The sequence below is a fragment of the Centruroides sculpturatus genome, unplaced genomic scaffold (genome assembly GCF_000671375.1).
Source record: "Centruroides sculpturatus isolate CEXI.00-Female unplaced genomic scaffold, Cexi_2.0 scaffold406, whole genome shotgun sequence".
NCBI classification, from domain to species: domain Eukaryota; kingdom Metazoa; phylum Arthropoda; class Arachnida; order Scorpiones; family Buthidae; genus Centruroides; species Centruroides sculpturatus.
This window is the reverse complement of record NW_019384754.1, coordinates 74,922-100,291: the sequence shown is the minus strand read 5'-3', so window position 1 is coordinate 100,291 and position 25,370 is coordinate 74,922. Positions and strand designations below refer to the sequence as shown.

At 37.8% G+C, this 25,370-nt stretch overlaps 2 protein-coding genes and 1 pseudogene across 2 annotated transcripts in view; 1 reads left to right on the top strand and 2 right to left on the bottom strand.

Annotated features, from left to right (window-relative positions):
• The first annotated feature begins 1,144 nt into the window (after positions 1–1,144).
• LOC111628657 lies at positions 1,145–1,780 on the top strand. Its single transcript, XM_023372484.1, has one exon. It carries the CDS (start codon positions 1,145–1,147, stop codon positions 1,778–1,780), a length of 636 nt encoding a protein of 211 aa, XP_023228252.1.
• A 9,707-nt stretch (positions 1,781–11,487) lies between these two features.
• Positions 11,488–25,370, bottom strand: part of LOC111628656 — a 40,082-nt gene continuing 26,199 nt past the window's right edge. Inside the window, exons 2-5 of the mRNA XM_023372483.1 lie at positions 17,488–17,683; positions 17,300–17,388; positions 15,264–15,872; positions 11,488–11,883 (exon numbers count right to left, since the gene is read on the bottom strand). Coding sequence (XP_023228251.1) covers positions 11,524–11,883; positions 15,264–15,872; positions 17,300–17,388; positions 17,488–17,683 — 1,254 coding nt within the window. The 3' untranslated portion in view covers positions 11,488–11,523. The remainder of the gene's footprint in view (positions 11,884–15,263; positions 15,873–17,299; positions 17,389–17,487; positions 17,684–25,370) is intronic.
• LOC111628667 lies at positions 14,212–16,479 on the bottom strand (annotated as a pseudogene).

Sequence of the window (25,370 nt, the reverse complement as noted above, 5' to 3'; positions counted from 1 at the left end):
CTTGGTGGTAATGCATCAGTACATGTTTTAGGTTTTAGTGAATCCATATTTAATAATAGTTCAGCTCCTGGTGACCCCACCCACCATGGGGCCAAACAAAAGGATGCTGTCACATGGGAGATTCCCATAGACCATCACACCAGGGTTTCCCAGGAGCTATACCCTCACAATGCAGTCAAGAAGAGCACATCTTGTATGACATGTCCGCCCGGTCTGCATCTATCGGTTGACTCCAAGCCGAGGTCAAGAATGACTCAACGACCAGCCGATTGACTCAAACAGAGCCTGATTTGAGCCTCCCATTTATCCAAAGCAGGGGCCAATGTGTTGGAGACGGTATAGTGCCCCTCAACTACCAGGATCTCCCTTTCCGGCATACGGGACACCACGCACGGCAAACACGTGGGTGGGCGTTCAGATCCCAGGGATGGTAAAGAAGAATTACTAAACCATCTCTGGCAGGTCCCCTCATCACGGACAGGAACCCACATCGAAAGGATGGCAATTCAGTGAGCTTTGCTTTAATGCATATTGGACATTGTAAATCATGTTTACAATTATGCAACTTTATTCCCTCTATTAAGTTTTCTCTTTCCATTTGTTTGTTTCATTGTGTCATAATTTCTGTGACCTAGTCTTTGGTGCCATTTAAGTATGCAATTTTTATTTGTACAATTTTCCATTAATTGAGCACTGTTTACTCGTTCTTGCTTATTTGTTGCAGCAATTAACTTGTAAATACTATCTGTGGCAATGCCTGTAGCAATTAACTCATCATCTTTCTCTATGGTGCATACATTATTTTCAAATTTAACTAAGCAGCCTCTATCAGTTATGGCTTTTACTGTGAGTAAAATTTCCATCTAACTCTGGAACATAAAGTACATTTTCTAAGAAAACTTCTTCATTTCCATGAAGTGTTCTGACCTTTACACATCCTTCACCTATGCCATGTGATTTCAGCTTTGCTCCATTGGCAATGGTGATAGAGTTGCTTTTTTGCTTGTTAAGTTTCTTCAAAAATTTTAAGTTTCCTGTCATATGACACACGGTTAAGTATCTGGGCATCGTGCTCGATCAGAAACTCAACTGGACTGATCATGTCCATTTTGTTTATGAGAAGGCTATCAAAGTCACTCAGGTCATGAAATCCATTAGTAGGAATAAATGGGGCTACGGACCTGCTGCCAGCCGTACCCTATATACAGCGGCTATTGAACCAATTATCTCCTATGGTGCCGAAATTTGGGGCTCTGCAGCTACTAGAGTCCACATAAGAAGGAAACTGCTATCCCTTCAAAGGCTTTTCTCCATTAACATTGCAAAAGCATACAAAACTGCACCCACCGATGCTCTACAGATAATAAACCGTACTCTCCCAATTGACCTGAAGATAAGGGAGATGTATATCAGGCATCATCTCACCAAGCTTGCTGAGAACCAATACACTATGGACCATTTCAACAGCATCGCAGATAAGGAGGATTACCCGGAGGACCTCAAGAAAATTGCTAACCTTATTAAGGACAATGACATCGACAAAAGCAGAGCATATCTGCATGTTCATCCCTCCTTTGCCCCTGAGGTCAACATCAACACTGGTACTTGTGTACATCATAACATCAATATCTACACAGACGGTTCAAAGACTACTGATTATGTAGGTTGTGCTTTTGTGGTCTTCACTAAGGGGCGCTGTGTCTTTCAGCTTTGCAGGACCCTCGCTCAACATTGCACAAATAATCAGGCGGAGTCGTGTCAACCTCATCCTGTGTCTTAACAGTAAAAACATAAACATCACCTTTCAGTGGATTAAGGGCCACTCTGGGACCGCGGGGAATGAGAGGGCTGACCTCCTTGCTCGTACTGCCTCTACAAAAAACTCTAGTGTTTGTTACAGCAAATTTAGTAATAAGCACCTCAAGAAGATCCTACACGAAGTCTACACCAACTCCTGGCAGCTAAGATGGGATGATAGTAGCACGGGAAGGCTAACTCACAGCTTTTTCCCCATTGCAACGGACTGCATGACCCATCCCCTCTTCACCACGTTTCAACTTACACAGCTTTTAACGGGACATGGCAATATGAACTCTTATCTGCACAGGTTCCTCAACAAGACTGATGGGCTGTGTGACTGCAGCCTTAACGAGGAAGAAGACACCTACCACCTGATTTTCCATTGTCCCCACTACACCACGCAACGCCACAATCTTATCCAAGCAGTTTACTCAAATGGCTACCACTGGCCTTGTAAGCTAAGTGATTTCACCAATGACAAAAAGAACTTTATCTCACTAAAAGACTTTGCCATGCATATTCGTAAACTGGACTAGTGCTCTTCATCTGCTCTGTTACGCACTGACTTGTTACCTGTATTTCAATTGTTATACCTGCTCTTCGTGTGTATGTAACCATGTTGTATATAAATTTCTTTCATATTTTGTATCACTTCCATATTATATTATGATTATGTATATGCGTATTTTACTCCTGTTTCCTATTGTACTTATCCTCTTGTAATACCTACCTATTTTGTTTGTTCTGATATTTATGTACATTTTATTCTGTTATTGTCATTTTCATTATATACTCCCAAATATTGTACTTCCTTTTATATAATACTTGTCAATTCAGACTTTATATAACTGTATAACTGTATATATCACCATTATGTTTACCAATCATTGCTACATTATGTAATCAACTTTGTAATCCTTTTTATTTTTGTATTCTGTACTGTTTTGTTTTAATAGATGCTGATGCGGGACGCTCATGGGGTCCCATGACCCCTGGTTGACTACTTTCTTTCTTTCCTATTATACTTTAATTCCCCTTCTCTCTCCCACCTCTTCCAAACAAACTTTAACTCTTCCTCCGTTTCTTAACTACCAGGCTATACCTCTGAGTCAGGCCTTGGTCCTTTTAATCGTGTCATATGACACATTGCACCTGAATCAATGACCCAATCATTGTCAACATAATTTGTTTCATACAATTGTACTTTTCTTTCACCTTGTTTATCCTTTACTAACACAAACCGTGGACTTGTGTTGCTTATCATAATTCTTGTAAATATTTTTATTTGTTCTTTGTCTCTTAAAAGCATCTTCACTTGCCTTATTTTTGTTGTTTAAATGCCAACGTTCACTTTTATAATGATTTTATAATGATTATTTTAGTGGCAGTAAGTGCAAAATTTCTTTTCTTTGTAGTTCCACTTTTCAGCATTTTTGCTTTTAAATGCTAAGGCTTGTCCCGATGAACTTTGTTTACTTTGTAAATGCCTTTCACATTCATCTATCAGTTTACTTGTTATATATCCTCGTGTTAGTTCATCTTCATTCTTATTTTCTAGTGCAGTTATTAAAGTAGAATATGACTCCGGTAAACTACATAGCAGTATAGCACATAAGTGTGACTCTTTCATCTGTTCAACAATGCTTTCCAGGCATTCCTTCAATCCAAAAATATCTTCTATGTCATCCTGCATTTGACTGTTCTCATTAAATTTTATAGAATAAAGTTTTCTAAGTAAAAATAATTTGCTTGTTAGGTTAGCTCGTTCGTGGACACTTTTTAACTTTTGCCATGTTTCCAAAGCAGTCGATTCATGTATTCCATAAGTTATTTGAGAATCTGAAATATTTAAGCATATTATTGCTCTAACAGTACAATCACACTTATAGTATGCATCGTCTGGTTTTTCAGGTTTAATGCCGAATACTGCGTCATATAAATTTTCTTTAATTAATAGCATCTCCATTCGAAACTTCCATATTGAATTTTTATTATTTAATTTTTCAATACTATTATTATCTTCTTTTGAAACTGGTTGGTTGGTTGGTTGGTTAACTTTTATTGGCACAAAAGCCATACAGGCTATACTGCGCCACAACACATGGTGAAATTCGAAGTAGAAAATAAATAGGAAGACATATATATACATGAACGATACATCACAGTTTAACCATTAAACAACCAATGGTAATATAAATATAAAATCTAGAATATAATGAATAAATAAGTAACAACAAAAATAAATAAACAAACAACAACAAAATATATATACAATAATTTATATATGCAACTCAACATAAATAAAACTGTACAATAATTAATTCATCAAATTTCCCTATACATATTAATGACTTTTAGAAAGTCCAGTATATTATCCAGATTTGGCCTCTGGCCCAAAATGTCTCTAAGGCTTGCATTTCCGAAATGCTGTCTACGACTCTGATCAGAAGCAACACAGTTGCAAAATATGTTTTTAACACTTACAGCACAGTTGCAGTGCTGACATACTGGTTCGTCATCTCCCTTCAAAAGGTATTGATGAGTCAGTCAAGTGTGTCNGCTGTCTACGACTCTGATCAAAAGCAACACAGTTGCAAAATATGTGTTTAACACTTACAGCACAGTTGCAGTGCTGACATACTGGTTCGTCATCTCCCTTCAAAAGGTATTGATGAGTCAGTCAAGTGTGTCCAATTCTCAGACGAGTAAGGATAACCTCAGATCTCCTATCATATTGCCTATTATGTGTCCAATTTTCTACCAAAGGTTTGATCTCGTGAAGTTTATTGTAGATTTGTGCATTCCACACATTTTGCCATCTCTCTGCTAGTCGTTTTTTAATGACTAACTTCAAATCACCTCCTTCAATACGCATTGTATGCTGTGAGGGACTTGCTGACTTAGCGGCTGTATCAGCTTCTTCATTACCTCTTATACCCACATGGCCTGGTACCCAACAGAACTTCACAAAAAAATTTCTCGTAGTGAGATGACAAATTAGTTTTTGAATTTTAATAACTATGGAGTGCAACTACGTTCATACGAGATCAAAGCCTGAAGTGCACTAACTGAGTCAGTGTAAATCACGCAGCAACGATGACCTTTCCAATTTAAATGCTTTAAGGCTAAGTAAATAGCCTGCAACTCCGCAGTAAAGATGGAAGAATTCAGTGCTATTTGTTCTGCCACAATTTAATCCTGGCAAACAAAGGCTAAGCCGACATAGTTATCCGACTTAGATCCATCGATGTATATAGGAATTAAATTCCTGTTACAATGCTGAATTTCTGCAAAGTGCTGTCTATAGACGTAGTCTGGCGTGGTTTCTTTAGGGAACTGCTTTAAGCTTAAATCAACATCAATCAGTAAAGATGACCAAGGTGAAATACTATTAACCTCAACATGTGAGATGTTGCTTGTGTCTAGGTCAATCGTGCTGCTTACATTCTCCATTCTTATGTCGAATGTGGGGACACAACTCGTCCGAGCGGCAAATAATCTTTTCAGCTAAGTATCTGGACAATCAGCTGTAAGTTTTTTCTGAGATTTTTGTTTAATGTAATAAAAGAGAGACAACTGTTCTCTCCTGAGAGGTAGTGGAGGCTCATAAGCATCCACATACAAACTTTGAACAGGGGAAGTTCGAAATGCACCGGTGCACAAACGCAAAGCTTGATGGTGGATTGGATCCAGCATCCGAAGAGTAGATTCTCGCGCAGAGCCATAAACAATGCACCCATAGTCCAGCTTAGAGCGAACAAGGGCCCTATAAATCCTGAGCATCGAAACTTTGTCTGCTCCCTAGGATGAGCAGCATACGCTTTGCGTATAAAGGTTTCAAGGTTTACTAATTTATCAGTGGTACTTCTATTCCTACGAAAACCACTCTGATGTGGTGAAAAATTGTTCTTTTCCTCCAGGAGGAACATCAGGTGTCTGTTTACCATTCTCTCAAAGAGTTTACACAGACAACTTGTTAGAGAAATTGGTCTGTAATTTGAGGGATTCTTGTGGTCTTTACCAGGCTTCGGAATGGGAATAATGATCGATAGCCTCCAAGAGTCAGGAAAAGTATGTTCTGTCCATATTCTGTTAAACAGACAAAGAAGATTACAAAGGGAATTGCTTGACAGATTTTTAATCATGCTGTAGTGGATTTTATCCGGGCCTACAGCACTATTCCCCGAGCGAGAGATTGCTGTATGTAGTTCTATGTTAGTGAAAAGCACATTATATTCCTCATTAAATGAAGAATGGAAATTTAAATATTGTTTTTCGCTTTGGGCTTTATAAGCCTGAAAATTTCTTGGATACATAATATTACTGGATGAAGACGAAAATGTTTCTCCCAATAAATCGACAATACCCTGTATATCGCTGACTATTGTGCCATTATTTTCTAGCATGGACAGANAATCTCGTATCTCAATATCAAAGACTGAGTCAAAATTTCATATTAACTTTTAAACATTTCCTGAATATGAAGCTTATTTGTCAATATCAACAATTGCACGAAGAAATTATTAGAGAACTTGATAACGTTGTGGATTGGGACCTTATTTCGAAGCATCAAGAATTATCCGAAAAATTTATGGAAGATTACAAACATAAACTTAATTGGTGTATCGTCATTGCGAATCAGAAACATTTACCAAACAAATTTGTATCGAATAATTATCATTTTACTCTGATTTATGTTTTATCGAAAATATGTGAAAAGTTATAAATTTGTTTTCCTAAAAATAATTTTATCATAATCTTTAAATATTCAAGATCATTTAAATTAGCATCAATATTTTGTACATGTATTAATACAGTAGAACCTCCATTATCCGGACCTCTGTTANATATAAATAACAATAATAAATAAATTGAAAAAATGACTATGAAAAAATAGAATAATGATTATAAGATAAAGTATCTATTCCATTACTTAAAATGTATTTCTTATTGTAAAAAGCGGAAAGTGAAATTTCATTTTGAAATTGAGTCGTGATCATATGATTTTTACTAACAATTTAAGTTTAATTATGGCTAAGTTGATGTTTTTTAAATAGAGTAGTTTTATATAGCTCGTGATGAAACTTTTTACATTGATCTTTATTCAATTCGGGTTTTAAATTAATTTTTTACGCACATTTTGCATACATTTACCATAGAAGCTATTGTTCATTAATTTAAAAAAGTTTTTGTCGAATTGACTATTGCTAAGTTTTCGTTTTTCATTATTAAAAAATANTAGCTATGCTATTAATTTTAATTAGGAACAGAGTCACACTCAAAATAGAGCCTTGAGGAACACCTTCTTGTTGCGTGAAAGGCCTAGATAAAGTGTTGCCCATCCTGACTTGGAATCTTCGATTCTCTAAGAAGTTTTTTATGAAAATTGGCAAATTACCCCAAAATCCGAAATGGTCCAGATCACGGAGTATCCCATATCGCCAACAGCGATCATAGGCCTTCTCTATACCAAAAAACACAGACACTAAGTGCTGTCGTCTAACAAACGCTTCGCGTATACATGTTTCAAGGTTTGCTAAGTTATCAGTGGTACTTCTGTTCCTACGAAAACCACTCTGATGTGGTGAAAAATAGTTCTTTTCGTCCAGGAGGAACATCAGGCGTCTGTTTACCATTCTCTCAAAGAGTTTACACAGACAACTTGTCAGAGAAATTGGTCTGTAATTTGAGGGATTCTTGTGGTCTTTACCAGGCTTGGGAATGAGAATAATGATCGATAGCCTCCAAATGTCAGGAAAAGTATGTTCTGTCCATATTCTATTAAACAGATTTAGAAGATTGCAAAGGGAATTGTTTGACAGATTTTTAATCATGTTGTAGTGGATTTTATCCGGGCCTACAGCACTATTCCCCAAGCGAGAGATCGCTGTATGTAGTTCTATGTTAGTGAATGGCACATTATATTCCTCATTAGATGAAGAATGGAAATTTAAATATTGTTTTTCGCTTTGGGCTTTATAAGCCTGAAAATTTCTTAGATACATAATATTACTGGATGAAAACGAAAATGTTTCTCCCAATAAATCGACAATACCCTGTATATCGCTGACTATTGTGCCATNTTGTATATTTTTTGACTGCGAAGATACTCATTTCTTCGTACAGTACGTAATTGATCATTTCTGCAACGCTGGTACAGTTTTCTAATTTTCTTTGTTTTCTTACGCAACTCTTCTAATTCTTGTGACCACCACGGTACCGATTTTCTAACTGTTGTGCATTTTGGAATAAAATTATTACAAGCTTGTTGTAGTAAATCTATATTTTTATCAATTTGACTAGTAGCAATGTCTTGATCTATAGAGTAGTTGGTAATCCAATTTATTTCAAGATAATCCTTCATTGCAATCCAGTTCGCTTGGTTAAGTTTATCTTTTGTGCGCGCATTAAATGTTTGATTGATGCCAGAGTTGTCAATTATAATTTCAAAGGATATTAGAGCGTGATTAGTAAGGCTGTCCTCTTCTTGAACAATCCAGTTAGTAATTTTGGGGGACATGCTTTCGTTGCAGATGGCAATATCTATCCAACTTTCTAATGGGACAGAGTAAACTCCCAAACTTTCAAGGATGGACACAGGATCTCTGTCACTGGACAACAACCTCCTAAGATTTGGCCGTGGAAAAACCGGCAGAAAAAAAGTATGTCGCCTAAATATACGGCAAATGCGGCCGGTGACATGACCACAAAATGGTATCGCGGGCAAGACTATTGTGGATTCTTTCGAAAGAGGTAGTGTAGTAGCAAGAAAGAGCGATCTTTTTACCTTGTTTAAAATGTAGATAAACGTTGCATTATTGTAGCCCGCCTCATTTACCGCACGGCAAATAATATGAAGTTCGGTATCGACAGCCGCTTGGCTGGAAAATAAAAAAAAGGCCCTTCTTATTAAAAGCAAAATTGCCGCTTGATGTAATGTTGTGGTTGGTATGCTGTAGCCGGGATTAGAGGAGGTACACCACTAAATTTGTGGAACACGGAGTACGTAATGCTATTCCGGGATTTAATAATTTTTAGATCCAAGAATGCAATTTCATTTTCTTTTTCTTTTTCCCAGGTAAAATTAATTGTGGGATAAGTAGTGGCGATACAATCTTTGAATGTAAGAAAATTTTCATGGGTGTCCTGCCAAGCTATTAGAATGTCATCAACGTATCTAAGATATAAGAGGATACGTTATCGTAATGGGAAATTTAAAAATCTTGAATTCAATACTCCTGATAACTAACTCCGCCAAAACCGCTGAAAGTGGTGAGCCCATCGGGACTCCCTGCTGCTGTAGATATATTTGGCCCTTGAATTGGAAATAATTATTTTCGAAAATAAAGAGTAGATCTTCGCGTAGCTCTAAAACCTCTTGCGCTGTAAAACCCTTCCTGATTAGCAGCGCATTAGCAAGCATAACAGCTTCATACTGCGGAATCAAGGGGTAAAGGGCAACTACATCCAACTTGTAGTAACTATACTCCTTTTGTGAAATGTGGTCTAGGACAGAAGATATGTGAGCCTTCGCTGCAACAGATGAAGATGTAACCAAACAAGAACCACCCTGCCTTCCATCTTGAAAAGGCCCTAGCCAGACTATTAAGTGGACTTCTACCTCCTTCCTGTTTGGTTACATCTTCATCCATTGCAGCGAAGGCTCACATATCTTGATTTGCCCTGCAATACCCCCACACTTGATTTTCCCCCTTTGTAGATCAATTTGTATAAGTATCTAAAACAACGTATCTAGCTCCACGATTTCGAGGCGTTTAACACATGCGCATCATAATCACGCATGTTTTGTTTAAAAGTCTTATTATGTTCTATCGTTGCTTGTATTCCAAAACGTTAATTCGTTTGGAACGATTTGTTTTTTGTATTCAAAAAAGGATTTTAAATATTTTATCAACCTGACGAAGACGAAAATAATTATCGTCGAAAGCGCTTGTTGATTTCGCGACATTTTCTTGTAATTTAACGCTTATATGTTAAAAGTTTCTTCTAATAAACGATCGGCGTGGTGTCCATCACTGTATTATAGACAACTTTTAAATTTTTTTAAGATGCCCAATGGTCAATTCAAAAAGTTTCTGAATCAAAAAGGGGGAACGTTTAGAAAGATCAGATAAGATGGTTGATTGGAGGAATTAACCTCCTTTGGCGGCAATGCATTGGCACATGTTTTTTTTTTAATGAATCCATATTTAATAATAACTATTCAGCTCCTAGTGACCCTTCCACCATGGGGCCCAACAACAGGATGCCTTCACATGGGTGATTCTCATAGACTGTCACACCAGGGTTTCCCAGAAGCTATACCCTCACAATACAGTCGAGAAGAGCACATCTTGTCTGAGTGTCCACCCAGTCTTCATCAATCAGTTGACTCCAGGCCGAGGTTAAGAATGACTCAACAACCAGCCGATTGACTCAAACAAAGCCTGATTTGAGCCTCCCGTTTATCCAAAGCAGTGTGTTGGGGACGTTATGCAATTGCCCCTCAACTACCAGGATCCCCCTTTCTGGCATACGGGATACCACGCACGGCAAACACGTGGGTAGGCATTCAGATCCCAGGGATGGTAAAGAAAAGTTACTAAACCATCTCTGGGAGGTCCCCTCACCACGGACAGGATCCCACATCAAGGAGATAAGCAAAAACAACATAAATAAAACTCTAAAATAAAAAAATAAATAAATAAGTAGTCAAATTTTTCTATACATATTATTGACTTTCAAAAAGTCCACTATGTTGTCCAGATTTGTCCTCTGGCCCAAAATCTCTCTCAAACTTCCATTTCCGAAATGCTGTCTACGACTTTGATCGAGAGCAACGCAGTGGCAAAGTATGTGTTTTACACTTAGACAGCAGTTGCAATACTCACATACTGGCTGGTCTTCACCCTTCAAAAGGTATTGATAAGTCAACCGAGTATGCCCAATTCTCAAACGACTAAGAATAACTTCAGATCTCCTGTCATAGAATTTCTTATGTGTCCAATTTTCTATCATAGGTTTGATCTTGTGTAGTTTACTGTGGACTTGTGCATTCCTCATATTTTGCCATCTATCCGCTAGTCATTTTTTAACAACTAGCTTCAAATCACCTCCTTCAATAAACATTGTATTCAGAGGAGGTCTTGCTGACTTTGCAGCTGCGTCAGCTTCTTCATTTCCTCTTATACCTACATGGCCTGGGACCGAACAAAATTTTACGAAAATATTACTCGCACAAAGATGGCAAAACAGTTTATGGATTTTAGTTACTTAGTTAGTTAGTTCAAGTTTTTTGGCACAAGAGCCATGAAGGCTATGCTGCGCCATAACAAAAGGTAACATTACACAAAACTACATATATCTCATAAGAAACTAATAAAACACAAAAACATAATTAGACAAAACAACAAAAAAAAAAACTATAAGTATATAATAAATAAATACCATAAAATATTAAGCAGCAGTGGAGTAGTCAAGCAGGTTTCTTCACCAGGTTGTGGGTCTCAAAGGTCAAAAATTTTAAAACTGATTTTTAAATTAATTTTTCTCGTTAGTTTATCGATATAAAATCTCGTGAACTATTACATCTGGTAGTGTAAAGTGTATTTTAATAGCTACAAAATTTATTTTTCTCTACATTTATTTCTTGTTATATTAATGAAACATAAATAACTGAAAATAAAATAACAAAATATGTATAAATATAAATTAAATAAATAATTATATCTCTTTGCATATATTTATAACTTTCAAAAAGTTCAGGATTTTATCAAGATTTGGCCTCTGGCCCAAAATCTCTCTCAAGCTTGCATTTCCAAAATGCTGTTTACGATTTTGATCGAAAGCAATGCAGTTGCAAAGGATGTGTTTTACACTTAGAAAGCAGTTGCAATACTCACATACTGGCTGGTCTGCACCCTTCAAAAGGTATTGATGAGTCAACCGAGTATGCCCAATTCTCAAACGACAAAGAATAACTTCAGATCTCCTGTCGTACTGTTTGTTACGTGTCCAATTTTCTATCGTAGGTTTGATCTCGTGTAGTTTATTGTGGACTTGTGCATTCCACATGTTTTGCCATCTCTCTGCTAGTCGTTTTTTAACTACTAGCTTTAAATCACCTCCTTCAATACGCATTGTATGCTGTGAAGGACTAGCTGACTTTGCAGCTGTGTCAGCTTCTTCATTTCCTTTTTATACCTACATGGCCTGGGACCCAACAAAATTTTACAAAGAAATTACTCGCAATTAGATGGCAAATCAGTTTTTGAATTTTAATCACTATAGAGTAAGAATTAGGTTTGCTCGAGATCAAAGCCTGAAGTGTACTAACTGAGTCAGTGTAAATCACACAACAACGATGACCTTTCCTATTAATATACTTTAAAGCTAGATAAATGGCATGCAACTCTGCAGAAAAGATTGAAGAATATCGTGAAATTTGTTCTGCCACAATTTCATCCTGGCAGAGAAAGGCTGAGCCAACATAATCATCAGATTTAGATCCATCAGTGTATATATGAATTAAATTCTTGTCACAGTGTTGAATTTCTGCAAAGTGCTGTCTGTAGATGTAGTCTGGGGTAAATTCCTTTCAAAATTGCTTTAAGCTAAGGTCAACATTTAGCACAGGAGTTGACCAAGGTGTTATACTACAGACTTCTAGCTGTGGAATGTTGCATGTGTTCAGATCAATCGTGCTGATCACATTCTCCATTCTTATGGGGAATGTAGGGACACTACTAGGACAAGTTTCAAATAACCTTTTCAGCTGAGTATCTAATACTGTACAATCAACTGAAGGTTTAGTAAAAGATTTTTGTTTTATATAATAAAAGAGAGACAACTGCTCTCTCCTAAGAGATAGTGGAGGCTCATAAGCATCCACATATAGACTTTGTACAAGAGAAGTTCGAAAAGCACTAGTGCACAAACGCAATGCTTGATGGTGGATTGGATCCAGCATCCGAAGAGTAGATTCTCGCGCAGAGCCATAAACAATGCAACCGTAATCCAGCTTTCAGCAAACAAGGGCCCTATAAATCTTGAGCATTGAAACTTTGTCTGCTCCCCAGGATGAGCAGCATAGTACCTTTAAAAGGTTTAGAGTTTTTAAACATCTACTCTTCAGGTTGCGCAAGTGTGGCAAAAATGTCAGTTTTTGGTCAAAAGAAACACCCAAAAACTTAGTCTCATTCACCATTGGGATTTTATCCCCGTTTAAGTAAATTTCCGGATCCAGGTGCAAACCACGCCTTCGGCAAAAGTGGATGCACGAGGAGGTCTCTATGTTGAAACTAAAACCATTAATCTTTGACCAATGTTCTCTGTGATTTAGGGAGGTTTGCAGTTGTCTCTCAATGAAACTCATGTTGCTAGACTGGCAGGAGATCTGAAAGACATCCACATACAAAGAGTGTTTTACACTAGTAGGAAAACAGTTAGCTATGCTATTAATTTTAATTACGAACAGAGTCACACTCAAAATACATCCTTGAGGAACACCTTCTTCTTGGACAAAAGACCTAGATAGTGTGTTGCCCATCCTAACTTGGAATCTTCGATTCTCTAAGAAGTTTTTTATAAAAACTGGCAAATTATACCGCAATCCGAATTCATGTAAATCACGAAGTATTCCATAACGCCAGCAGCGATCATAGGTCTTCTGTATATCAAAGAATACAGACACTAAGTGCTGTCGTCTAACAAACACTTCGCGTATGGATGTTTCAAATTTTACTAAATTGTTCGTGGTACTTCTGTTCCTACAAAAAGCACTCTGATGTAGTGAAAAGAATTCATTTTTCTCTAAGAGATACATCAGACGCCTGTTCACCATCCTCTCAAAGAGTTTACACAGGCAACTTGTCAGAGAGATTGGTCTGTAATTAGAGGGATTCTTGTGGTCTTTACCTGGCTTGGGAATGGGAATAATGATAGATAGCCTCCAAGAGTCAGGAAAAGTATGTTCTGTCCATATTCTGTTAAACAGACACAAAAGATTAGATAGAGAATTGTTTGACAAATTTATCATGCTGTAGTGGATTTTATCCATGCCTACAGCACTATTCCCCGAGTGAGACATCGCTGTATGTAGTTCTATGCTGTTAAATGGCACATTATATTCCTAATTAGATGAGGAGTAAAACTTTAAAAACTGTTTTTCACTTTGGGCTTTATAAGCCTGAAAATTTCTTGAATACATAATATTGCTGGATGAAGTAGAAAACGTTTCACCCAACGTATCAGCAATACCCTGTATATCGCTGATTATTGTGCCATTATTCTCCAGCAAGGACAGAGAGTGAGAAGCATATTTCCCATTGATTTTATGAATTTTATCCCAGGCTGCTTTTGAGCTAGTGGAAGATGTTATGCTAGAAACATACTTCCTCCAAGAATCCCATTGGCTTTGCCTCCTTATTCTTCTGGCATTTGCCTTTGCTTTTTTAAAAGCAATCAAATTTTCAGCAGTGGGGTATGTTTTAAAAATCCCCCATGCTTTCTTTTGTGCTTTAAATGCTGCCTCGCAATTCTGGTTCCACCATGGTTTCGGATGCTTTGGGTATCTTGTTGATGTCTTTCCCATTGTTTTCTCAGCTGCCTGAATAATACTAGAAGTGACAACTTCAACTGCATCATTGATATTAGCAGTATTGACCATTTCCTCAGTGATGTTAGCCAAAAAGGAAAATGGAAGCCAATCTGCTGTTTCCAGTTTCCAGCGTGCTGGACGGGCTGTTTCATAGCTTTCTCTTTCTTGGTATTTTAGAAATATTGGAAAGTTGTCACTAGAGAGTAGGTTACATCCAACCTCCCATGTAAATGCTGAAAACAGGTTTGGGCTTGCTAAGGATAGATCAATGGCAGTGAACGTTCTCGTTGGGGCATGAAAGTATGTCACTTCTTCCGTGTTAAATAAATATAGCTGCTGATTGCCTATAAATCTCTCAATGACTCTGCCACGACGATTAATGTCGGGACTACCCTACATAGGATTGTGGCCATTAAAATCACCAAGTATAAGGAATGATGTTGGCAGCTGTTCAACCAAGACATCTAATTCATCCTCATTGACTCTGACATCTGGTGGCATGTAAATAGAACAAACTGTGACAGTTACTCCAATAGAAATTCTGACTGCCACAGCTTGCAAATCAGTGGTTATTTGTACCGGTAAAGATGGGATGCGGCTTGAGACCAGTACAGCCACACCTCCACTGGCACGGTTGTGGCTATCATCCTCCTTTCGGTAGAGATCGAATCCTTTTAAAGTAATTCTCTCTCCAGTTTTAGATGGGTTTCCTGGAGTGCCACACAGAGAGAAGAGGTAGATGACATCAAGTGTTTAATGTCAGAGAAGTTGTTGCGGAAACCACGACAGTTCCATTGGATTATTTTATGATCCATTATGTGTTTGAGGCAGCATTTTTAGCAAGGTTGTCCCTCTTTAATTTCACAGGGGGTTTTTCTTTTGGAGGTGATGTTGGTGGTGTCACCCCCTTATTATTCTCTTCATCAGAGAAGTCAGAGAACTCGCTCATAGACTGAGTCTCTGATTTTTTAGTTTTAGACAGGGCTGCTTTTATTCTTTGTTTATTAAGTGGGTTCTTACTGGCTTTTTTGGAACCCACTTTCCTAGTTGTTACCCCTGTTTTAGGTATGAGTGGTTTTGCTTTGTTATTCTCTTTTTCTGTTGCTTTGGTAGATAGTATCAGCAGACATTTTTCATGGCGAGTCAGAGATTCATCAAGTGAAACAGAAATGTCTGTTTGAACTCCACATGTCTTTGTGGATTTCAGAGCAGCAGCGAATGTCTTTTGTTTCACTGGTGTATTTAAGGTAATCATACGACGTGCCTCCGAGTAGGATATATTATTAATCGTCTTCAATCCCTGAATTTCTTTCTCTCTCTGCCATGAAGGGCATTTCCGAGAATAGGCAGGATGAGCATCTTTGCAGTTCACACAGCATGGAGAACTTGTGCATTCATTACTCTCATGGTCTTCATTTCCACACTGTGCACATGCTTTTTTTCCTCTGCATGATGTTTGGGAGTGTCCAAACCGCTGACATTTAAAGCAACGTAGCGGGTTTGGGATGTATGGGCGAACTGGGCAACGGAGATATCCTGCCGCAACAGAAGATGGCAATGTTGGTTTGTTAAAAGTCAAAATAAGGTGTTTCGTTGGTATCAACTTGCCATCTCGACGGATTGAAATTCGTCGAACAGCAGTGACACCTTGGTCTGAAAGACCAATCTGAATATCCGATTCATCCTCAGACATCAGATCGATTTAAGATATCACACCACGTGATGAGTTCAAATTTGTGTGTGGTGTGATAGTTACAATTATGTCTCCTAGAGACTTCATTTTCAGAAGCTTTGCTGACTGTTGAGGGGAGGCTGCTTCTACAAGTAGATCTCCTGACCTCAATTTTTGAATTTTTTTCAGATTCCCAACGGTCGATTCAAACAATTTTTGAATCAAAAAAGGGGAGCGTTTAGATAGGGGTGTTTCTCCCATGGCATGAACGATAAGGTAGGCTGGTGGTAATGCATCAGTACATGTTTTAGGTTTTAATAAATCCATATTTAGATTTTAAAATTCAGCTCCTAGTGACCCCACCCACCATGGGGCCCAACAAGGGGATGCCGTCACATGGGAGACTCCCATAGACCGTCACACCAGGGTTTCCCAGGAGCTATACCCTCACAATGCAGTCAAGAAGAGCACATCTTGTCTGACATGTCCGCCCGGTCTGCATCGATCAGTTGACTCCAAGCCGAGGTCAAGAATGACTCAACGACCAGCCGATTGACTCAAACAGAGCCTGATTTGAGCCTCCCGTTTATCCGAAGCAGGGGCCAAAGCAGTGTGTTGGGGACGTTATGTTGCCCCTCAACTACCAGGATCCCCCTTTCCGGCATACGGGATACCACGCACGGCAAACACGTGGGTGGGCGTTCAGATCCCAGGGATGGTAAAGAAGACTTACTAAACCATCTCTGGGAGGTTCCCCTCACCACGGACAGGAACCCATATCGAGGGGTTTATGGATTTTAATCACTACAAAGTGAGAACTAGCTTCACACGAGATCAAAGCCTGAAGTACGCTAACTGAGTCAGTGTGAATGACAGTGCTGATGACCTTTCATGATTACATACTTTAAGGCTATATGAATAGCCTGCAGCTCTGCAGTAAATATAGAAGAATTTGATTCAATTTGTTCTGCTACGATTTCATCTTGGCAAACGAAGGCTGAGCCAACATAATCATCCAATTTAGAACCGTCAGTATAAATAGGAATTAAATTCTTGTCACAATGTTGAATTTCTGCAAAGTACTGTGAGTAGTCCGGGGTAAATTCCTTTAAAAATTGAAGCTAAGGTCAACATTTATCGCAGGAGTTGACCAAGTTGATATACTACAGACTGTGATATACTACAAGCTGTGAAATGTTGCCTGTGGTCAGATCAATCGTGCTGCTCACATTCTCCATTCTTATGTTGAATGTAGGGACACTAATTGGGCAAGCTTCAAATAATCGTTTCAACTGAGTATCTAATACTGTACAATCAACTGAAAATTTAGTAAAAGATTTTTGTTTGATATAATAAAAGAGAGACAACTGTTCTCTCCTAAGGGATAGTGGATGCTCATAAGCATCCACATACAAACTTTGGACAGGAGAAGTTCGAAAAGCACCAGTGCACACACATAATGTTTTATGGTGAATTGGATCCAGCATTTGAAGAGTAGATTCTCGTGCAGAGCCATAAACAATACAACCGTAGTCCAGCTTTGAGCGGACAAGGGCCCTGTAAAGCCTGAGCATAGAACTTTTGTCTGCTCCCAAGGATGTGCAGCATAGTACCTTTAAAAAATTCAGAGATTTTAGACATCTACTCTTAAAATTGCGCAAATGCGGTAAAAACGTCACTTTAGGGTCAAATATAATTCCCAAAAACTTCGTCTCGTTGACCATTGGGATTTTAACCCTATTTAGGTGAATTTCAGGGTAAAAGTGCAAATCACGCCTTCAACAGAAGTGCATGCACAAGGTCTTCTGTATGTTGAAACTACAACCATTGTTCTTGGACCAATTGTCTATGCGATTTAGGGAGGTTTGCAGTTGTCTCTCAATGAAACTCATGTTGCTAGACTTGCAGATCTGAAAGTCATCCACATACAAAGAGTGTTTCACACTAGAAGGAAGACAGTTAGCTATGCTGTTAATTTTGATTAGGAACAGAGTCACACAAAAAATACAACCTTCAGGTATGCATTCTTCTTGGATAAAAGGCCTAGATTGTGTGTTGCCCATCTTAACTTGGAATCTTCGATTCTGTAGGAAGTTTTTTATAAAAATCGGCATATTACCTCGTAATCCGAATAAATGCAAATCACGAAGTATCCCATATCTCTAGCATCGATCGTTAGCCTTCTCTATATCAAAGAATACAGACACTAAGTGCTGTTGTCTAACAAACACTTCGCGTATAGATGTTTCTAGTTTTACTAAATTGTCTGTGGTACTTCTGTTCCTACGAAATCCACTCTGATGTGGTAAAAAGTATTCCTTTTTCTCTAAGAGATACATTAGACGTCTGTTTACCATTCTCTCGAAAAGTTTACAGAGACAACTTGTCAGAGAGATTGTTCTGTAATTAGAGGGATTCTTGTGATCTTTACCTGGCTTGGGAATGGGAATAATGATAGATAGCCTCCAAGTCATAAAAAGTATATTCTGTCTATATTCTGTTAAACAGATTCAGGAGATTAGAAAGAGAATTGTTTGACAGATTTTTAATCATGCTGTAGTGGATTTTAACCGAGCCTACAGCACTATTCCCTGAGCAAGAGATCACTGTATGTAGTTCTACACTGCTAACAGGCACATTATATTCCTCATTACATTAAGAGTAAAAGTTTAAATATTGTTTTTCACTTTGAATTTTATAAGCTTGAAAATTCCTAGTATACACTATATTGCTGGATTAAAAGGAAAACATTTCACCCAACGTATCAGCAATACTCTGTATATCACTGACTATTGTGCCATTATTTTCTAGCATGGACAGGGAGTGAGAAGCATATTTCCCATTGATTTTATGGATTTTATCCCACACTGCTTTTGAGCTAGTGGAAGATGTTATGCTAGAAACATACTTCCTCCAAGAATCTCTTTGGCTTTGCCTTCTTATTCTTCAGGCATTTGCCTTCGCTTTTTGAAAAGCTATCGAATTTCTAGCAGTGCTTTCTTTCCCCATTCTTTTTTTTGTGCTTTAAATTCCTCATGCATTCTTTTGTGCTTTAAATTCCCCATGCATTCATTTGTGCTTTAAATGCTGCCTCGCAATTCTTATTCCACCATGGTTTCGGATGCTCTGGATATCTAGTTGATGTTTTCCCCACTGTTTTTTCCGCTGCCTGAATAATAGTAGAAGTGACAACTTCAACTGCATCATCGATATCAGCAGTATTGACCATTTTTTCAGTGATGTCAGCCAAAGAGGAGAATGCAGGCGAATCTGCCGTTTCAAGTTTCCAGCATGGTGGACGGGTTGTTTCACAGCTTTCTCTGCCTTGATATTTTATAAATATTGGGAAGTGGTCACTAGAAAGTGGATTAGATCCAACCTTCCATGTAAACGCTGAATAGATTCGGAATTGCTAGTGATTGATCAATGGCAGTCAATATTCTTGTTGGGGCATGGAAGTATGTCACTTCCTCTGTATTAAATAAATATAGCTGCTGATTGCCTATAAATCTTTCAATGGTCCTGCCTTGACGGTTAATGTCAGGACTGCCCCACATTGGATTGTGACCATTGTAATCACCTAGTAAAAGAAATGGAGTAGGCAACTGTTTAACTAATGCATTCAATTCATCTTCGTTGACTCTGACATCTGATGGCAAGTATATAGAACAAACTGTGACAGTTACTCGAATAGAAATTCTGACTGCCACTGCTTGCAGCTCTGTTGTTATTTGTACCGGCAAGGATGGGATGTGATTGGAAACCAAAATAGCCACACCACCACTTGCACGGTTGTGGCTATCATCATCCTTGCGGTAGAGATCAAATCGTTTTAAAGTAATTCCCTCTCCAGGTTTCAGATGAGTCTCCTGGAGTGCCACGCAGAGAGATGAGGTAGATGATGTCAAGTGTTTAATGTTAGAGAAGTTGTTGTGGAAACCATGACAGTTCCATTGGATTATTTTATAATCCATTATGTGTTTGAGGCAGCATTGTTAGAAAAAGTGTCCCTCTTTAGTTTAACTGATGATTTTCCTTTTAGAGGCAACGTTGGTTGGGCTACCTACATATTATTGTCTTCATCAGAGATATCAGAGAACTCACTCATTGACTGAGCCTCTGACTTTTTAGGTTTAGAGAGATTTACTTTCACTCTGTTTGTTTAGTGGGTTCTTACTAGCCTTTTTAGAACCCAGGTTTCTTGTAATTATCCTTGTTTTAAGCAGGGATGTTTTTCCTTTTGTTATCTCCTTTTCTGTTGTTTGCGTAGACGGGAGTATTAAACATTTTGCATGGCGAGTAAGAGATTCGCTTGGGGAGACAGAGATATCAGTTTGAACCCCACATGTCTTTGTGGATTTCAACACAGAATCAAATGTTTTCTGTTTTTTCACTGCTGTGCTTTAAGTGACCATTCGCCGAGCCTCCGGGTATGGTATGTTGTTAATGGTTTTTACTCGCTGGATCCCTTTCTCTCTATGCCATGCTAAGCATTTTCGAGAGTAGGCAGAATGGGCATCTTTGCAATTCACACAGCATGGAGTATTGGTACACTCAGTACTCTCGTGACCTTCAGTTCCACACTGTGCGCATATGCTTTTCCCTCGGCACGATGTTTGTGAATGTCCAAATTGTTGGCATTTGAAGCAACACAGCGGGTTGGAACATATGGGCAAACTGGGCAGCACAGATATCCTGCTGTAATAACAAATGGCAAAGTCAGTTTATTAAATGTAAAAATAAGATGTTTAGTGGGAATCAACTTGCCATCTTGACGAATGGAAATGCGTCGAACAGCAGTGACTCCTTGATCTGAAAGGCCAATCTGAATATCTGATCGATCTCAGATATTACCCCACGTGATGAGTTTAGTCTCACATGTGGGGTGACAGTGACTTCCATTTCTCCTAGGGTCTTTGTTTCCAGAAGTTTTGCCGATTGTTGTGAGGAAGCTGTTTCCACCAGTAAATCTCCTGATCTTAATTTTTGTATTTTTTTCAACTGTCCAATGGTCGATTCAAACAATTATTGAATCAAGAAAGGAGAAGCTTCAGCCAAGGGTTTCCGGTCGCGTGCACTACTAAGTACGCTGGATTAGTGGAGATTTTTTCGTTTGTTTTTGTTGTTGATGTACAAGAACGTTTTGAATTTTTTTGAATCAGAATTAAAGAAAAAATATTCAGCTCCTAGTGACCCCACCCACCATGGAGCCCAACAAGGGGATGCCATCACATGGAGTACTTCCATAGACCGTCACACCAGGGTTTCCCAGGAGCTATACCCTCACAATGCAGTCAAGAAGAGCACATCTATATTGACGTGTCCACCCGATCTGCATCGATCAGTTGACTCCAAGCCGACGTCAAGAATGACTCAACGACCAGCCAATTGACTCGAACGGAGCCTGATTTGAGCCTCCCGTTTATCCAAAGCAGGGGCCAAAGCAGTGTGTTGGGGACGTTATGTTGCCCCTCAACTACCAGGATCCCCCTTTCCGGCATACGGGGCACCACGCATGGCAAACACGTGGATGGGCGTTCAGATCCCAAGGATGGTAAAGAAGAGTTTCTAAACCATCTCTGGGAGGTCCCCTCACCACGAACAGGAACCCACATCGAGTGGACTACAATAATGAATTTCGTGGAAACTCAACATTCTGACACACTAAGAGACGTCCGTAAGTACGTACGGAACGTGTTTTTCATCGGCAAGGAGAAAAACGGAAAGCAGTCGTGGGTGCTGACCTTCTCTCCAGAGCTAAGGAGAGCGTTTCGCCAGGCGGGCGACGTTATATTCATGGATTGGTCATTGAGTAAAGTGCACGACTTTTTTATTACAAAAGGTGTAACAATTGTTTTGGTTACAATCACCTAAAACCGCAGTGTCAATCTAAACAAGTATGTCCCTTGTGCAGCAGACCACATGCCTTCATGGATTGCAAGGCAGAGAAGTTGGAATTGAAATGCATAAACTGCATTAAATATAACTCTTCCAGGAAGAATGATAGTGAGCACATTAATATAAACCACACTGCCAGGGATCGTAAGTGCCCTGTTTACCTGTACCACTGCGAGATTAGCCGGGCTAATACTCACCAGTAGAGTAGTATGTAAGTTAAACCTAAGTAGATTAAATTAAATTATACTATACTGGTAAAATGGCTATAAAAATTATACAAATTAATCTAAACAGATCGTCCTCAGCGACAGACCATTTACCGAAACATGTTATCGACCTTGGTATTGATATCGCCTTGCTACAAGAACCTTATGCCACGGACAAGGTTTGCGGGTTTCCAGGTTGTTTTGGGTGTCTCCACTCAGGGACCCAGACAACAATTGTAAATTTCAATCAGGAAATCTCCCTCTGCCTAGCTCCACACCTGTCTAACCACTTTTCTACTACAGTAATAGCTCAATATAAAGACCTAAAATTCTTACTAAATTCCACCTATCTAGCTCCCTCCAGTAACATTGAAAAACAACTCTCAGAATTTTCGAAAATAATCAAATCTTTTAACTTACCCGTCATAATTGGAATAGATGCCAACTCAAGATCCCCGATTTTGTACTACAGGCTGGAGAACCCTCGCAGAGAGAGGTTCACCGAATTTCTTTATGCTAACAGTTTAATTTTACATAATGGGCCGGGCATCCCGTCCTTCTCTAGCCACCAAGGAGAAAGTTACATACACTTAACCCTATCAAAGGGGAACATTGGCAATAAAATTGTGTCCGTGGTCTAGTGCTAATCTGTAAAAAGTTTTATAGACTGGCAGGAAATTTTGTTTATATTAAATACAAAATGTTATTTTATATATAATATAAAAAATTTTTATTTGTTACTATTATTCAAATTGTTTAAAGTTGATTCTAAATCAAAATTTCGTCAAAATTATTACATAATACAGTACTATAACTACAATTACTATAAAAACCATTGTCTGTGTGTGAATTCCTTATAACTCCTGCAATTTTTGTCCAATACAGATGAAATTTCAGTTATATTTGTTTCATGTTTCAACGGAAAGTATAGACTACTTATTTTGCAGAAATATTAGCTATAGAATAAATGTTCTTTTTATGTAGCCTCAAATAAAAGGTCAACTCCATCATAAAATTGTTATTCCCTCAAGAATGTTTGAAAGGACTTAAAGGAAAAAAAACACATTTTGTATGTATTGTTACCTAGGAAATTTTTATAAATTTTGTAAAATTGATTCTAACATGGCTTAATAATTACTTCTTACCTTTTACCTATACAGTCAAGATATCAGAGTATTATTTTTGTGAATTTACATCTCTAATAGACATCCCACAGGGTTCTCTTCGTAGAGATTTATTCTTCATTGCATACATCAACGAACTTCATTTTAATATTTCTGACTCTTTCACAAATGCATATGCAGATGTTATTAAAATAGCCAATTTTTGTCATATACATTACAGAAAGATATAAATCAGTGGTTCCCAAAGTGGGTGCTATTGCCCCTCGGAAATGAGTAAATCTAGAGGAAACAGGCCTACCAGTGGCTAAGTTCTTCGTTCCCTGAACACTGGGAGTTCAGTTGTGGGTTTGCGCCTTGCTCAGATGGCCACGTGGAGTTTTCTGGGTTTTCTCCACATCTGTAATGCCTAAATAGGGGCCAGTTTTCCTTTTAAAAAACCTTCCGGAAGGCATTCCCCTAGGCAGATCATCCAAGTGTTGAGTTGCCATAACTAAACAAACAAAACCAGGAGAAACAAAATGAAGCTAGTGGGCAGCAGGGGGAGCTGGAGGCAGAGTACTGAACAGTAACCATAAGTGAAGGGGTTACTGACAACCTTTCCCTTTCCTCTTTTAAAATGGACAATGAGAAACATTGTGTTTAATAGTTTCCAGATGTGGAGAACAATGTATGATAAGAACACAACATGCGAATTTCATAAAAAAGTTTATCTAAGAATATTTCAAAGCCTCTCACATACAAGGTAAAATGGATTTGGAGATATTGGAGTATGGTTGGGGCATTGGGCATAACTTTATGGATCCAAAAAGGTAGTGGCTCAAAGAAGTTTGGGCATCACTGATATAGATGGACTAAAATTATTTAAATTACTTAATCTTACAATAAACTCAAGTAAAACAAAAATCATGATTTTCAAGCTTGTTAGAACCTCAACCTTTAATAATTTTTTCTAAGTAATCAGCCATTAAAAATTGTGAATAACGTTTGCAACCTTGGTGTTATTTTCAATACCTATACAGAAAATTTTAAAAGATTTCCATCAGATACTAATATTTCCAATGTTACACAAATTTGTCATGGATTTTCCAATTTAACTCAACATATTGAATATTTTGATCACATTTATATCTATAAATAATTTTAATAGCTTACTTCCTTTTAACTATAGTTCCATTCAAATCCCAGATCATATTATATTTATACACCATACCACTGCCTTAATGTAACAATTAAATCATTTTTCTATCATCATCAAGAAACTGTTACTAAAATTGAAGATAAACTATTCCTTGATTTCTCCAAACATAAATCTATCTATATAAAATGATTTATTCTAAAAAATATTTATTGTTTTACTTGTTTTTATCTGTCTTGTTATTGGTATTGTTGCAGTGGGGTTAGACATCACTAGATTTGTTGCAAAAAATACATAATAAAAAATAATGAAAGGAAGCATTCCAGAGTTTCAGCATCATGAATGCCTTAAATTGTTTTGTTTATTGTTTTAAATCTATATCCATCAATTAGAAACCATGCTGTATCTCATTCATCCACTGAAAATAGTTCCTTGTTATTTATAAAATCATTAATAAAATACTAGTCACTTAACAATTTAACAAATATGAAAACTTCGTTTATAATCATTGCTATTTTTAATGAATATTTAATGAAGTACGGATAAACAAATAGTGTTAAATTTGTTTAATTCTCTAACCCAAATGAATCCAGAAGTCTATGTGAATGATATAGTGAAAATGGTAGCAAAGACAACAGGAATATCAGAAAGGAGCATTCACAGAATTCGTAAAGGATATTCTAGTAATGGTAAACTAAAAACGCCTTCAAAAACCTGTAAGCATACTCAACTTGTTGACATGTATGATGAATTCACAAAATGTGCCATTACACAATTTTTATATTTTAAATGAATTACCTACTGTAGATAAAGCATTGCAGGCTGATAATGATGATCCAGATTTACCAGACTACTCGATCCATAATATACAATTTGTTAAAATTACGTAATTTTAAATATGCAAAAACAAAACAGAAATAATAGATTAATTGAAAGA

Bases quoted from the DNA above. Each gene is read 5' to 3' on its own strand.
- LOC111628657 (XM_023372484.1), top strand. From the start codon at position 1,145: ATGAAATCCATTAGTAGGAATAAATGGGGCTACGGACCTGCTGCCAGC.